Source organism: Solea solea, chromosome 15 (genome assembly GCF_958295425.1).
Source record: "Solea solea chromosome 15, fSolSol10.1, whole genome shotgun sequence".
NCBI lineage: Eukaryota > Metazoa > Chordata > Actinopteri > Pleuronectiformes > Soleidae > Solea > Solea solea.
The window spans coordinates 15913054-15926223 of NC_081148.1; the positions used below are offsets into that span (position 1 = coordinate 15913054).

General features: G+C 42.2%; 1 protein-coding gene across 5 annotated transcripts in view; it reads right to left on the reverse strand.

Moving 5' to 3' along the window:
* pde10a (phosphodiesterase 10A) overlaps positions 1-13170 on the reverse strand; it is a 55893-nt gene that overhangs the window by 18753 nt on the left and 23970 nt on the right. For all 5 annotated transcript variants that reach the window (XM_058651887.1, XM_058651885.1, XM_058651886.1 and 2 more), the window contains one exon: positions 7672-7803. In XM_058651887.1, coding sequence (XP_058507870.1) covers positions 7672-7803 — 132 coding nt within the window. The remainder of the gene's footprint in view (positions 1-7671; positions 7804-13170) is intronic.

Genomic DNA, 13170 nt, shown 5'->3' on the forward strand with positions numbered 1-13170 from the left:
GCCATCCCATATTTGCAGGGACCTGCCGTGCTTTCAGTAAACACAGGAGGAGAGCGCCAACACGTTCTTAGAAAATGGACTGCCAGTTTACTAAATGCTAAACACAACTGTCGAGCAAGTCGGAGGCTGAACAGACCTCTTCTCGTATCTCTATTTAAACATTTCCTGAACCCGCACAACCTCGGGAAAGAAAAGCTTTTCAGGTGTGGCTCTGAGAGGGACGTTCTGAGCGTTTGAGTTCACTGATTATCTTCATAGAACCAACTGACAATTTATGTGTATTACATTAGGACTTTCTGCATGGAGTTTGCATGTTCTCCCCGTGTGTGTGTGTGGGTTCGCCACGGGTTCTCTGGTTCCCTCCCACAGTATACAAAAGTGTCGTTTGTCTCTATGACGGAGTGACGACCTGTCCAGGGTGTCCCCCGCCTTTCGCCCCATGTCAGCTGGGATTGGCACCAGCGACCCCCGTGACCCTCGTGTGGAGGACAAAGAGGCAGAAGATGGACGCACATTAGGATTTTACAACTCCTGGCATGCGTTTGTCATCCTAAAATCAAGAATTTAAATGTGCATATTACACTAGTGTGGCAGTTAAGACGTAAGAGAAGGAAGTCATGATGGTAAAAACAATCACAGACTATTTGTATGAAATATGAACAAAAAGCAAAAATAAATAGTTTTGTCATAAAACTATAAAAAAATCGAAATGAATGATGTTTTTTACTGAAAAGTTTGCATGTAAAAGTAACATGCCTTCATCAAACTTCACCTCTCGACAGATACAGATTAGATGACAAACTTCCACTCCTCTGGTGTTTTTTTTTTATCACAAGTGCTTCCAGTTTATCTGAAATGATCATTTGTTTCCTCTGTAGCAGTTGTGGGACAAAAAAAAAAATGCTTGAGAATATTATTTTTGTGCATACGGTTGCAGTATGATGTGGCCAGATGAAAGAATTTAAAATCTATTGCGGTGAGAGTGATAAAAGAATTACCCTGAATATTGCACAGAAAATGTGCCGTTAACTTCAAATACAGATCTGTCAGAGAGCGCACACTTTTACGTAAATCAAGTCAAAATGACGGAGATAATAAAAATAATAAATGTAATTTGAACAAATCTGAGATAAAAAAGTGGGTCCTCTGGCTTTATTGATCTGTCTCCTATCGTCCTACCGTCCGCTCGCAGTGGCTCAGCGGTCAATACGTGTCGACCTAGTGGTCGTCCTGCATCCACGGAGGATGTGCAGCTGTTAAAAGCAAGCAGGCCTCCTCTTCTGAGCCTCTCTTCACAAACACGCTCATCCTCAACTGGCTTCTTGCTGTCAGAGCGTATTTTGTAACTTTTATTGAGTATAAATGAATGTTACGCACAAGGTGGAAAGTTCCATCCATTTTCTACCGCTTTATCCTCCACATGAGCGTCGCGGGGGGAGCTGTGCCAATCTCAGAGGACACAGGGCGATAGGCGGGGTCACACCCTGGCCAGTTTGCCAGTTCACAGGTGGATTGGGCTTCTAAAGAAACTGGGACACTCACAGTTTTTTGATGGGATTAAAACAGATTTGCTAACTCAGAGTCTCCAACAATTTTGTAGAAGACATTTTCTAGCCCGGTGTGGTTCAGCAAAAGGAATAAAGTCTGTATAACTACAAAAAAAGATCTGCAAAAAATAACAAGAAACAGCAATACAACATGAATCAACAACGCGGCTATTAGTTATTTGCGAGTCGAGCACATTTAATCTCTGTGAGAGTTTTATGCATCACAGCTCCGAAGCCCAGGGCATCTCTGCACATTTCTTCCTAAGCACACAAACTTTTCTTTCTCAGGCATGCAGTCTGTTCAGCTGCATCTCAAACGTCACTGACAAATCAAATTCAAATGCTTTTTCCAGCTTCCACTAAGCACTGCATTTCGGAGCCTCCTCCTCCTCCTCCTCCTCCTCCTCTCACCCCCTCCTCTGATGGAAAGCCCTGCAGGTGAGGCAGCTATCTTATCACAGCAGCGGCGGTATGAGTTTCTGCTACACAAGCACATCTTTGTCTTCTTGTGACTACCATCCAAACACATCTGAGATACAGTATCGGCTACTTAACAGCTCAGCTCAGCTCAGCTCAGCTCTGCTCTGCTCTGCTCTGGCAGTGCGGAGTCCAGGCCAGAGAGAGACTCCCTCACACAAAGTTCTTCATTTCTGAATCAGTCAGTCCAACTTCTCCCAGATAATCAACTTAGTGAATGACGTTCTTGGATTAGAGCACAAATTTTGCTCATATTGTTGCTGACGTTTTTAGGGTTTATTGGCAGAAATTAAATATACTATCCATATGTGTGTGAGTGTGTGTGTGTATTGGTGTATAATTGCTTTAAAACAAAGAGAGTGTGTTTTTTGTAGCCTCAGAAGAAGCCTTTTGTATGAACTTTAGGCCTCACTTTACAGAGGCCGTCATCTTGCATTCAAAAGTGAAAACAACTTAAACTTGAAACCAAATAAAGAAAAAGGAGGATTTTGGGTATGTTGTCTGAGGTTTTTTGGTAAAGGGAGGTGGACCTTTGGCCTTTGACGTATTTTCTCAGCCGCAACTTCCAAATATCTCCTCGCTTGTAGCATCTCAAATGTTAAACTAATCTTTAACTGTGGAAAAGGTTTCACTATGACCTAACATTTTATTAATTAAAGCTCCAGTGTGTAACGTCTGTTGCCAAAACACTGCTAGTGTTGCTACACCCACACCATCCGTGACAGAGCTGACATTCCTCGCACTGTCTTGGCTAAAGAGACACGGTTGTTGTATTCACTGTGTGTGTGTGTGTGTGTGTCTGTGTGCATAAAGAACACATAAGTAGCAAATAGTGGGAATATATTAATTAGCCAATGGCAGCGTGTGGTGTGAAGTAAATATTGCCAGTGAGACAATGGTAGAGAGAGTTATGACGGTCAAGAGACTTCCATGGGGATTCTGGGAAATTGTGTTCTGTTCAGTTTTGAAACAGTCTGGTTTATAATTCACCGCTATGACAAAATCAGCTACTTGAAAACTATAATTCAACAGCAAATGTGCAAACTGTGGTGGCTTTTTCTCGAATTACAAAAAATAAAAATACAACATTTAGTACTTACACACAAGAGTGTGTGTATGTGTGTATGTGTGCCTCCAAAACAGATTTATGTAATCCAGTGTTGTTCATCACATGATAAATGAGAATGGGACAGGCTGCAGGGGTGGCTTCCAGGAAGTGGTGGTTATCTCAGTGATGATCACATGAGGACAGGTCGTGCTGCTGCTGCTGCTGCTGCTACTGCACTCATAAAAATTGAAAGAAAAAAAAAACCCATAATAGCTTCTTTAAGACAGCAGGAGAAATGTGGCAAATAAATCCACAAGTTAAATCCCAGCCATCGCAACACAGGGAGCAGTTAGTCTGTGTGATGAACCAGAAATTAGACAGCGCTTGTCATGTGAGCGGATACAGATGCAGAGAGGCTGGAGGGAGAGAGGGAGAGAGGGAGAGAGGGAGAGAGAGAGAGTGGTGCCCAAGTGTCTGCTCATAGTGCTCTGACTCTGACAGAGGAAGTGGACTTACAGGGATGTTACTGACGTGGTGCAGCCTAAAGATCAAACCCCCCCAGATAGATGTGAGACATGATGAGCGAGCTGTCGTGCTGGTTACTGAAGTTAACACCTCTCGCAGCTGAAGAGCCAAACTACATAGAGCAAGTAGCTGTATATTATTTGATCACAATATAGTCTGCTGCAATTTGGATTTTCAAATCACAGGAGGCACAATATCTGCCACTAATATCACACGGTAATCCTTTTTGGAATGAAAATGAGAATAACAGAGTGAACATTAGCATTCCTTCTGATATCGCGAGTCATATCGCAATCTCAATTCCTGTCGAAATAATCGCTGTATATCGTTCAATACCTTAAGGTAGTTAACCCTCCTTTACTTAACATAATTTAGCTTAATATTATGGTCAAAATCGCACTTTTTGTGTACAATACTAGCACCATTATCACAACCTACCAACAATCTACTGATAAATACGACGAAGGATTGAAGAGAAAAAAAAGACATCTTTCGAGAATAAAGTCATAAAATTTAAGAGAGTCGTAAAAATTAATGAGTTATGTATTATTCTTATTATTGTTAAATCGCAACCGAACACAGATCGAGCAGCCATTTCCAAAAGGCATGATTTCCTCCAAGTCTGTGTGATGCTTTCTTCGAAACAGACACAGTTTCTTGCACAATCTTTTCAAAGTCCTGATACTGACGATAACGTGGTGCTGCTGCTGTGCCAAAAGATTAAGTATTTCCGTATTTGTGAAGCACAAACCAAAGTATAACTTCAGAAAATGCTCTGCGTTCCTCATCTGGACACAGGTTGTAACAGCGGATCATCCCAGATGTTGCTTGAATAATAATTATGACAGAATCCTAATAAGAATTTCTTCAGTTTGTTACTCAGTATAGATACAGTATCAACCTGATATAGTTATTTTCACATCTTAAGCCTCTTTCATACAAAATTAGTAGATATTCCCAGGATTATTTAAGCCTGGTGAACCCACTAAAAAAAGGCAAATAACAACATTCCCATTGCCAGTGGTTGGTCTCCTTGTTTCCTTTACATTAGATTACAAAAAAACATGCTGGAAATAAAACAAGTCAAGTAAGATGAACCAAAAAATATTGAGCACTGTCCCAATTTGTAAAAAGTAAGGTTTACTAAAACCATCCATGGCTAATGACTAAACTAAGAGACGAAAAATGAATGCACGTCTTTGTGTTGGAAATGACGAGCGGAAATTGCGTCGCTGCCAAAAATGACGCAGAAAAAGAAGAAATCGGCACGCGTCTTGCGCTCCAACTCGTAAAAACCAGCGTGCACTGCAGATTTACTTTACCCAGGACTAAATCCTGCACATTTCCACTGGTGAAAAAACACCAAAACATTCAAACCCTGGATTAAACAGGTTTTTTTGACCAGTGGGTATGGGGTATTTTATGTCACTTGTGTGCAGATACATTACCATGTAGCCATTTAAAAAAAAAAAAAAAAGAAGATGAATTCTCCAACAGTGCAAGAAATGATCTGTTCCCATGAGAAGAAATAAACAACCCGTCAAGTATCAGGTTAAAATGCTGCTGCCACTTTTTATTTATATTAAAAGAGACAAAAAGTCCCCATAATGTAAACTATTATGTTTGAACTAATGACATGCTGTATGGTTTGCATGAATTTCAGTTTAGAGTAAGTCTTCAGGAAGTCAGTGTCATGTCTGACTCTGTGTGTGTGTGTGTGTGCACATGTGCACTTTCAACAATGTGAATGGCAAAAGCCATGTGCATTACTGATGATACTGACTTGACGCAGAGCAGGAAGTGGTGGTGCTCAGTGAGATGCGGTCAGATTCTCTCTGTCACCACAGGGGAAGAAATCATCAACTATCAAGGGTTTGTTTTGTTTCACAAACGACTGTTAACAGGAACGTTTTTCTGCAGCAGTGGTCAACCTCGTTCGTCTGTTTAGATGGGAGACGGATGTGACTTCACCTGATATCGCTGCATCCCCCCCCCCATCCATCCGTGTTGAGGTTTTTATGACGGAGGACGTGGCGTCATTATGACGCAAATAGCAATAGGCGTTTACGCGATTGACGGATTGGCGGATGGCTCTGCACAGTGTCACCTCATCCAGCGCATCAGTTCGACCGGGAACATTAGACGTATGAGAGTATCAGTGACGTTATTATTGTTTGCTGTTGACCACTTTGAAAAAAATCATGTCATTTCGTTTCAGGCAGTCAATGGTTCACGAGCAGGCTTTTCTGGACGACATGAGAATCGACTGACATCTGAAACTCGCTGGTAATGATGAAATCCACCATAACAGGCCTCGTGACTGTCAGAGTTCTGTGACACTGGCACAGTAATGGCAGCCTGTTCTCATTCCAAGAGCATCGTATACTGCCGCTCTGTCATGTTGTCTTACAGATGCACAGGGTACTCTTCTTCTACTACTCGGTTATTTCTAATTATTTATTATTGGTCGTGAAAACGCTGATGATATTAATAAAATAAAGGTCTGTCTGAGTGTCAGCCCAACCTGGATATTTATCCAAAGCCTAACCTCATAGTCTGACTTTTATTTTACTGCTCCTGTGAGCATGTGAATGCACGGCCAGTGGGTTTGCATCGGAGTCAATTGAAAAACCTCCTCTTTTGTTATTTATTATGATACCGTGTTATCTTGCACTGTCATGAGAAGCTGGTGAGAAACATACTGTAGTTTCGCTTCAATGTGAGTATTTTTTTACAAATACCATGGGAAATGACAAATAAAGGATCTTGAAACTGCCACAGTGTGTTCTTTATCGTTTGGATAGAGAACCTTAACCTTAACCTAATACTAACCTCAGCCTAACTTTAAAAAACATCTTCACCTTAAAATGTAGTAATTTACCTTGATTTTTGCCCCCATAAAGAAAAGTATTCCCCATAATGTGACAGTGTAAACAGATGTAGGTCCCCACAACATAGGGAATACCAGGTAAACTCACAACACATGCACACATATAATTTAGCTGTTGTAAGTCACATGACCATGACTATGAATGTGATCACTAAAACTCGATCAAAGACAAGCACAGTAACACTAAAACTGAAGTAGACACATTGTTTTGTTTTCGGCGTTCTGCTTTTGCACATGCTTCATCTGCTCTGACCTCCATTACGCCAGTGAAATGAGTTATTCCTACTTGGCAACAGCAAGAATGTGAACCTAAACACACACACACACACAGACTGTATACAGGAAACTGTTTCACATGCGGGAGCAGACCTGAGAAACCGACGTCTCATGGCAGCAATAAACACTACTGTCTGTAAACCTCATGTAGAAAGCAGCTCCAAAATGTGACAAATCCGCCCCACCCCCCCCCCCCCCCCCCCACCCACCCTCACTTCTACACGCCCTCACCCTGAGCCAGCACAAACTCTCACCACCACCACCACCATCCCCACCCCTCCCCTGGGCCCCCCTTCAGCCGGCTGCATGTCTCTGGAGGTCGCCTCTGACGTCAGCAGCTCGACTGGGCAGAGTGCCAGCTCTGTGGGCCCTTGATGGATACGGCTGGTCTGAGAAACAGTGCCTGTGTGTGTGTGTGTGTGTGTGTGCGGAGTGCACGGCACAGACTCAGTTCAGCCCCACTCAGACACATCGAATGACCCATAAACACCCCGGCAAGCACGCTCCCTCTCCCTTTTTTTCGTCTGTCTGTCACACACATTGGCGACTTAGGGAAACACGTGCGGGAGAGGGATCTGTCCTGTAATAGACGGAGCCCACAGAGGCACACGTTGCCGCGGCTCCTTTGGATCTTTGGTTTTTCGGGCGCAATAAAAGCAAACGACTGACGCGGCTGGAGATATTCATGGCAGCCTGTGTTTGCGGTCGACTGTTCAGGAACTCGTATGGGATTATGTGAGGTACAAAGTACAAACAGTTAACCGAAGCAAAATATTAGAGAAATTACAGCTGTGCGTCACTATACGCTGAAATCCGCTGATTCAATCATTATGTCACGGGGATCCAGAGACCTGTAGCATATATGTGTGTGTGTGTGTGTGTGTGTGAGTGTGTGGGAGCAGGTATACCTGCAGGCCTGCTGCTGGTCTTCCTCTTCAGCCATCTGTCCAACGTCTCCGCACTCACACTCTCCAACACAAAGTCGTCCAGCATCTGCGGGTGCAGTGAGAGGTAGGCCTTCACTTTCTCATCGGTCAAGCCTGAAGAGCAAAAAGAAACAGTCAAAATAAAAAATTAAAATATAGGAAGATTAGAAAAATGGGCGGACAGAGGAATTTAAGATGTAAGAGGATGGAAAGAACACCTCACGCTGGCCCTCATTGTTTCTGAAAGCCACCCAAACAAACCCACGGGCTAGTAACAACCGAAGGTCATCTCTCTTTCACTTTCCTGTGAAGTGAGCATGGCAGCCGCTACACATTTTCCGGCTGAACCTCTCCGATAGCCAGGCTAACTCACTTATGTTTACTGTAAGGCTTCATCTCCAGGGACAGGAGCCCCCAACAGAGGCAGCAGGATAAAGGAGGACTCAATTGTGCTTAATAGGCAATTAGGTTCTTGAGAGCTTGCTAAGTGCTGCTGTTTACTGTCTTTGTTGTCAGGGAAAAAAGCAATTTGCCAGACCATCATTGAGGGAAAGTTGTTTTTAATATACCCGCTGGCGTCTGAGAGGCCGTCATGATGCACTAGGAAACCGTGTTTAGGTCACTCATGCTGAGGTAGTGTGTCGGTGTGTGTGTGTGTGTGAAACAAACATCATGTAGCTGCGGGGCACAATATCATCACTGAACCATGAACTCAATCCTATATAATTGCAAAATGTTCATTCCGTGATATCGTACACAGCAACTGTATTTGTTAGCGGACAATAATGGAAAAGGAGGCTTTTGTGCGCAGACAGTCGTTTTGCGGCTTTCTCACGAAAACGTCTGGTTATCAGCAGCATCTGTGTAGACTCCCTTCAAGTATGAATCACAAGAGGACACGCAGCTGGAAGGCATGTGTTCTGCCGTCAGACACACACACACACACACACACACACATTAAAGTATTACTAAGTGGTGCGTTTGTCTGAAATCCTGTATGATGTTTCAGCAGCGAATTGGCTACAAATACTCATGGACAACAAAACAAGTGTGGCACAGATTTCACTGTTACCAGATGTAAGATGATATGGAGAAGCTTCCACTTCAGCTGCAGGTAACCTGTTGTATGCCAGTAAAAGGTGTATGAAAATCAAGTCGTAGGTACCTTTATCTGTTCATTTGTGCTCCTGTAAACATTTGATTTATTCCCCGAGAACAAATCATTTGATCTTCACTTACGATAGATCATCTGCTCAGTGTGTGTGTGAGTGTGTTTGCAAACAGAAGTTTAGAGGATGGAGGACGCTGTGGCCTGACGCTGTCCAGACTCAAAACATGAATGCCTTCCTCGCGACCTCACGCGACTCCTGACCAGCTCTGATGCACAGCGACAGAATGCTGCTCAATAAATGAGAGAAGAAATAAATTCATGGGGTGGGTGGAGGGAGCTACAGGGGACAGAAAGACATACAAATAGACACAAAATGGAAGCCCGGTGGAGGACCCGTACGAATGTGTCCAATCAGACACACAAAGAAGGCACTGTGATAAGTGACACCACACAAAAAACAGACTGTGTGAATTTATGAATACCAGTTTTGTGTCGATGGGCTCTGAACATTTTTTAGCTATCATATGTGTGCACATGAACAAAAATAGTCAGATGTCCTATTTCTATAGGGCAAAAACTAACAGCAGTGATAAGAATTTAGCAACGTGCCTGCAGTATATTGGCTGTTAAAATAAAAAAGTATTCTGGGTACAACCCCTGTGGTTAAACTAACCCACACACACGTTCTCTCTACAATAGCCAGTGGTTTTTTTCCGGACACTTTTAACCATTAAAGTATCAATAAATTCAGCATTTTTGCAAACACATTGTGAAGTTGAGTTTATGTAGTCAATGTTTCAACATCAAGCCAAGAAGTCTGGTCATGGTAATACATGTCATTTTTGATTGTCAACATATCACTTAAATAAAAGAAATGTGCCAGTAAGTCACCAACCTGTGTGTGTGTCCACAGAAAAATAACCTGTATCAGGCTTTGGAGGCCAACACATGTTTTTTTTTTAATTAAATGAAATCACCATGTGGCATAGTGAGTATTTCAGAAACTGCTGGTATACTGACCAGCTCGTCAGAGAATGCCGTCTGAATAAAAGTACCTGGTTGATACCAGAGGTCAGGCAAGAATGGGAATAAAAGACAGTATCTGGCAAACAGAAATTCAAATAACCACCAAGCTATACAGCAGAAATCCATCCCTGAAAACAACACATCTAATGAATCTTTGAATCTTTGAATCTTGAACTAACGACAAGGCACATAAGAAGTGGAGAGCAAATTATACGTGCACAAAATCTGCTCTAAACATTCAGCCCAGGACCAGTGGTGGCGTACTGACACATGCACATGCACTCGTCAGAAATCAGTTCAGAAATCACCGTTTATTGGGGGGGAGAAAAAAAAAGTAAATATAGTTAATCCCTATTAAAGTTCAGTGGAAAAAAAAAAAAGAAGATTGCAGGACAATTAATGGGTTGACCCGACAGCCGCGATATTACAGCACGGTGGTGATTGATGGCACTTTTCCCTACCAAACATTCCTGCTACTTTCTGCCGATCTTATAGGCTTTCCCTCTGAAGTCTTTTGAGCCGCAGCTCAACCTAATGTGACCGCAGTGACACTCAGAGCTGTGGGTAATGCGTCAGTGTCCCGAGCATGCAACTACAGTGGCTAATCAAAGGTGCAGCCAGATATGTCCCACATGCTGTGGTCCAGAATGGTTAACCCACTGGGAACCACATGTGTTCACTCAATCAGGGAAGAGAGAGCAAAAGAGCAAGAGAGAGAGGGGGAGAGAGAGAGAGAGAGAGAGAGAGAGAGAGAGAGAGAGAGAGAGACTATTGCAGTAGAAGCAATAGCATGGTCACTGGTTTGACCAGGGTTTTTTATTTTATGTTGACAAAACCTCAGTGAAATTTTCCTTCCCACAGTGGTGAAGACAATGGCGTCATTCTACTGGAGATAATAATAAAGTGTGTGACAGAGTGAAAACAAAACAAATCACACAAACACTATTAAAAAAGTAAAAAAAAAAAAAAAAAAAAAATGTAATCTATCTTATGAACTTCCTCCCAAACAAGTAACAGTTGTGAGTTTAAGTCGTCTCTGTTTATTGTAACACTGCAGCAGGGCAGAAGTGACATTTACCTAACTCAGGATGAGCCGATACGATGTTCAGTATAGAAATGTGTCTGATATCAGTTAATTAAAAAAAACATTAAAATCCAATACAATCCAAAAACCTTAAAGCTGCAGTTCGGAACCTCTGTCGCCCACTGTGGACAAATATAGTCACATACACATACATTTATAAAATGTATCATGCTGTTTTTATATTTTATAGTTGTTTTTTTTAGGTCTTTTAGGCCCTATGTTTCTATATTTTATTTATCTGTGATGTACAACACTTTGTTTCAGATAGTGTTGTTTGTGCTTTATAAATAAAGTTGGATTGGATTGCAAAGAGCAATAGAAATGATGCTGTCTGCTTTTACAAGACAAAGGAGTTTTTGCGACAGTACTATGTGTTGTTTATCTGTTTTTGTTTTTTGTTTTTTTTTACTGTAGCATGACTTACAGACTGTGTGGTGCAGACACAGGCATTTAGAATCCACTTCTGGAAGTGTTCATAGATGCTTCTTTGTGTTTTCAGACATAGTGCTGCCGTATGAAGCGGTATTGCTTTACTCACGTTGTGTGCTTCTGCACTGGTTCACCATTTAGTGTGTGTGTGTGTGCATTTAGATGCACACACACACACACTAAATGGTGTCTTGCTGGTCAGATATTCAGAATCAGAATCAGAATCAGAATCAGATCAGATTCTGATTCTGATTCTGATTCAGTGAGCAGTTACCAGTGGGAGGAATGTTACCATCAGTCTAACATCTTGTATTTGCAGCAGGCTGTCGATTCAACAACAGGCTGCTGAAAACCCTCAAAAGGTGTCACTTTCTTTCGGTTCATTTCACCTGGCTTCTGCACTCACAACTGTGATGCATTAGCGTTCAGTCAGTGCTGGTAAAGTGCAACAGTTGAGCGTGTCCAGCCCAGTCCACTCCACTCCGCCCCCGTCAGATAAAAAGAGATACACCCACTAAAAAAAGCAGCGTTGGATTACAGACCACCAGCGCAATAACCTACGAAAACATTTTGTCGTGGGTACACAGCTTATACCTGCACGTCAAGCAGACTACACCACTGCTGTGTGCCTTGAATCACCATAGCACACACATCTCGTCTCGTCGCTGTTCTCATGACGGCTGCACACACACAGGGAGCAGTGTGCAGGAATATCTGGACAAGCGCCAATCAAGGAAAAGACTCGCCCCTGTTTCTGTCTTTGATTGGTTTTTCACCATCCTCATCACTCGTCATCCTTTCTTGAGTGTGAGTTCGGGGCAAGTGCGGATTAAGAACAGAGGCTGAAGATCGACATTAGGGAAGAGGAATGTCCAATAAGGCACAGACCTAATGAAAATAGAGAGTCATGTGGAGCTGATCGGCTTCGTCAGCAACTCATTTGACACTGGTTTGAATGTAACAGACATTTGTTTAGATTTAAAAGATAAGAAATAATGGTTCATCAATCACAGGTTCTTAAGAAATCTGTGTGCCACCAACGCCAAGTGATCAGAATGTGAAGGTGGGACGCAGTGATCATGCAAACCATGTCAACATGGAACTCCAGTGACTTAATATAAAAATAATGGAATCTACTTATTTTTATTATTAATAATAATAATAATAATAATAATAATAATAATAATAATACGTGAATATTTGCATTTTACTTATTGAACATTTAAAGGTTTTAAAGCAGAAAGCAGCTAAGTGGCCCACAGTGATGAACTACTCTTGCAGTCCTTGAGTCCTTGAGTCACTGTATCCGATGCTTCGCATCTCTGAGCGCAAAATGACACCGAGTGAAATGATGTCGCCTTTGCAGACACGTGCACAGGCGGGAAATGCTGCAGTTTTGTTGTGCAGCATGTTTATGAGTCGCTGAAGCCCAGTTGGCACAGATTCTGGTGCCTGACTCAGACGTTGGCTTCCTGTGTAAAAACCCAAACCCCAAGTTCATGCAGTGAGGTATTGTTGCGTAACGCTTATCTTGACTATAGCACACCACACCCTGGGACTGGGGAGGGAAGTCCAAACCAGTCGCAGTCTGTCTGGGTCTCAATGTGAACAAGCTCCCGTTTCATAGAAACTCCTGGAAGTAACAATTCAAATTTGTGAGATTTTTTTATTATGGAAATCAATTGGGCATGCTTTCATTTTATATAGAAAAGTAAATAGCTTGTAGAGGACGCAGAGTAACTCACTCTATCATGTAAAAAAGGGCTTCGATTATTACTATTATTTGTGTTCATATAGCAATCAAATGAATACAAACATCAGAATTCAGATG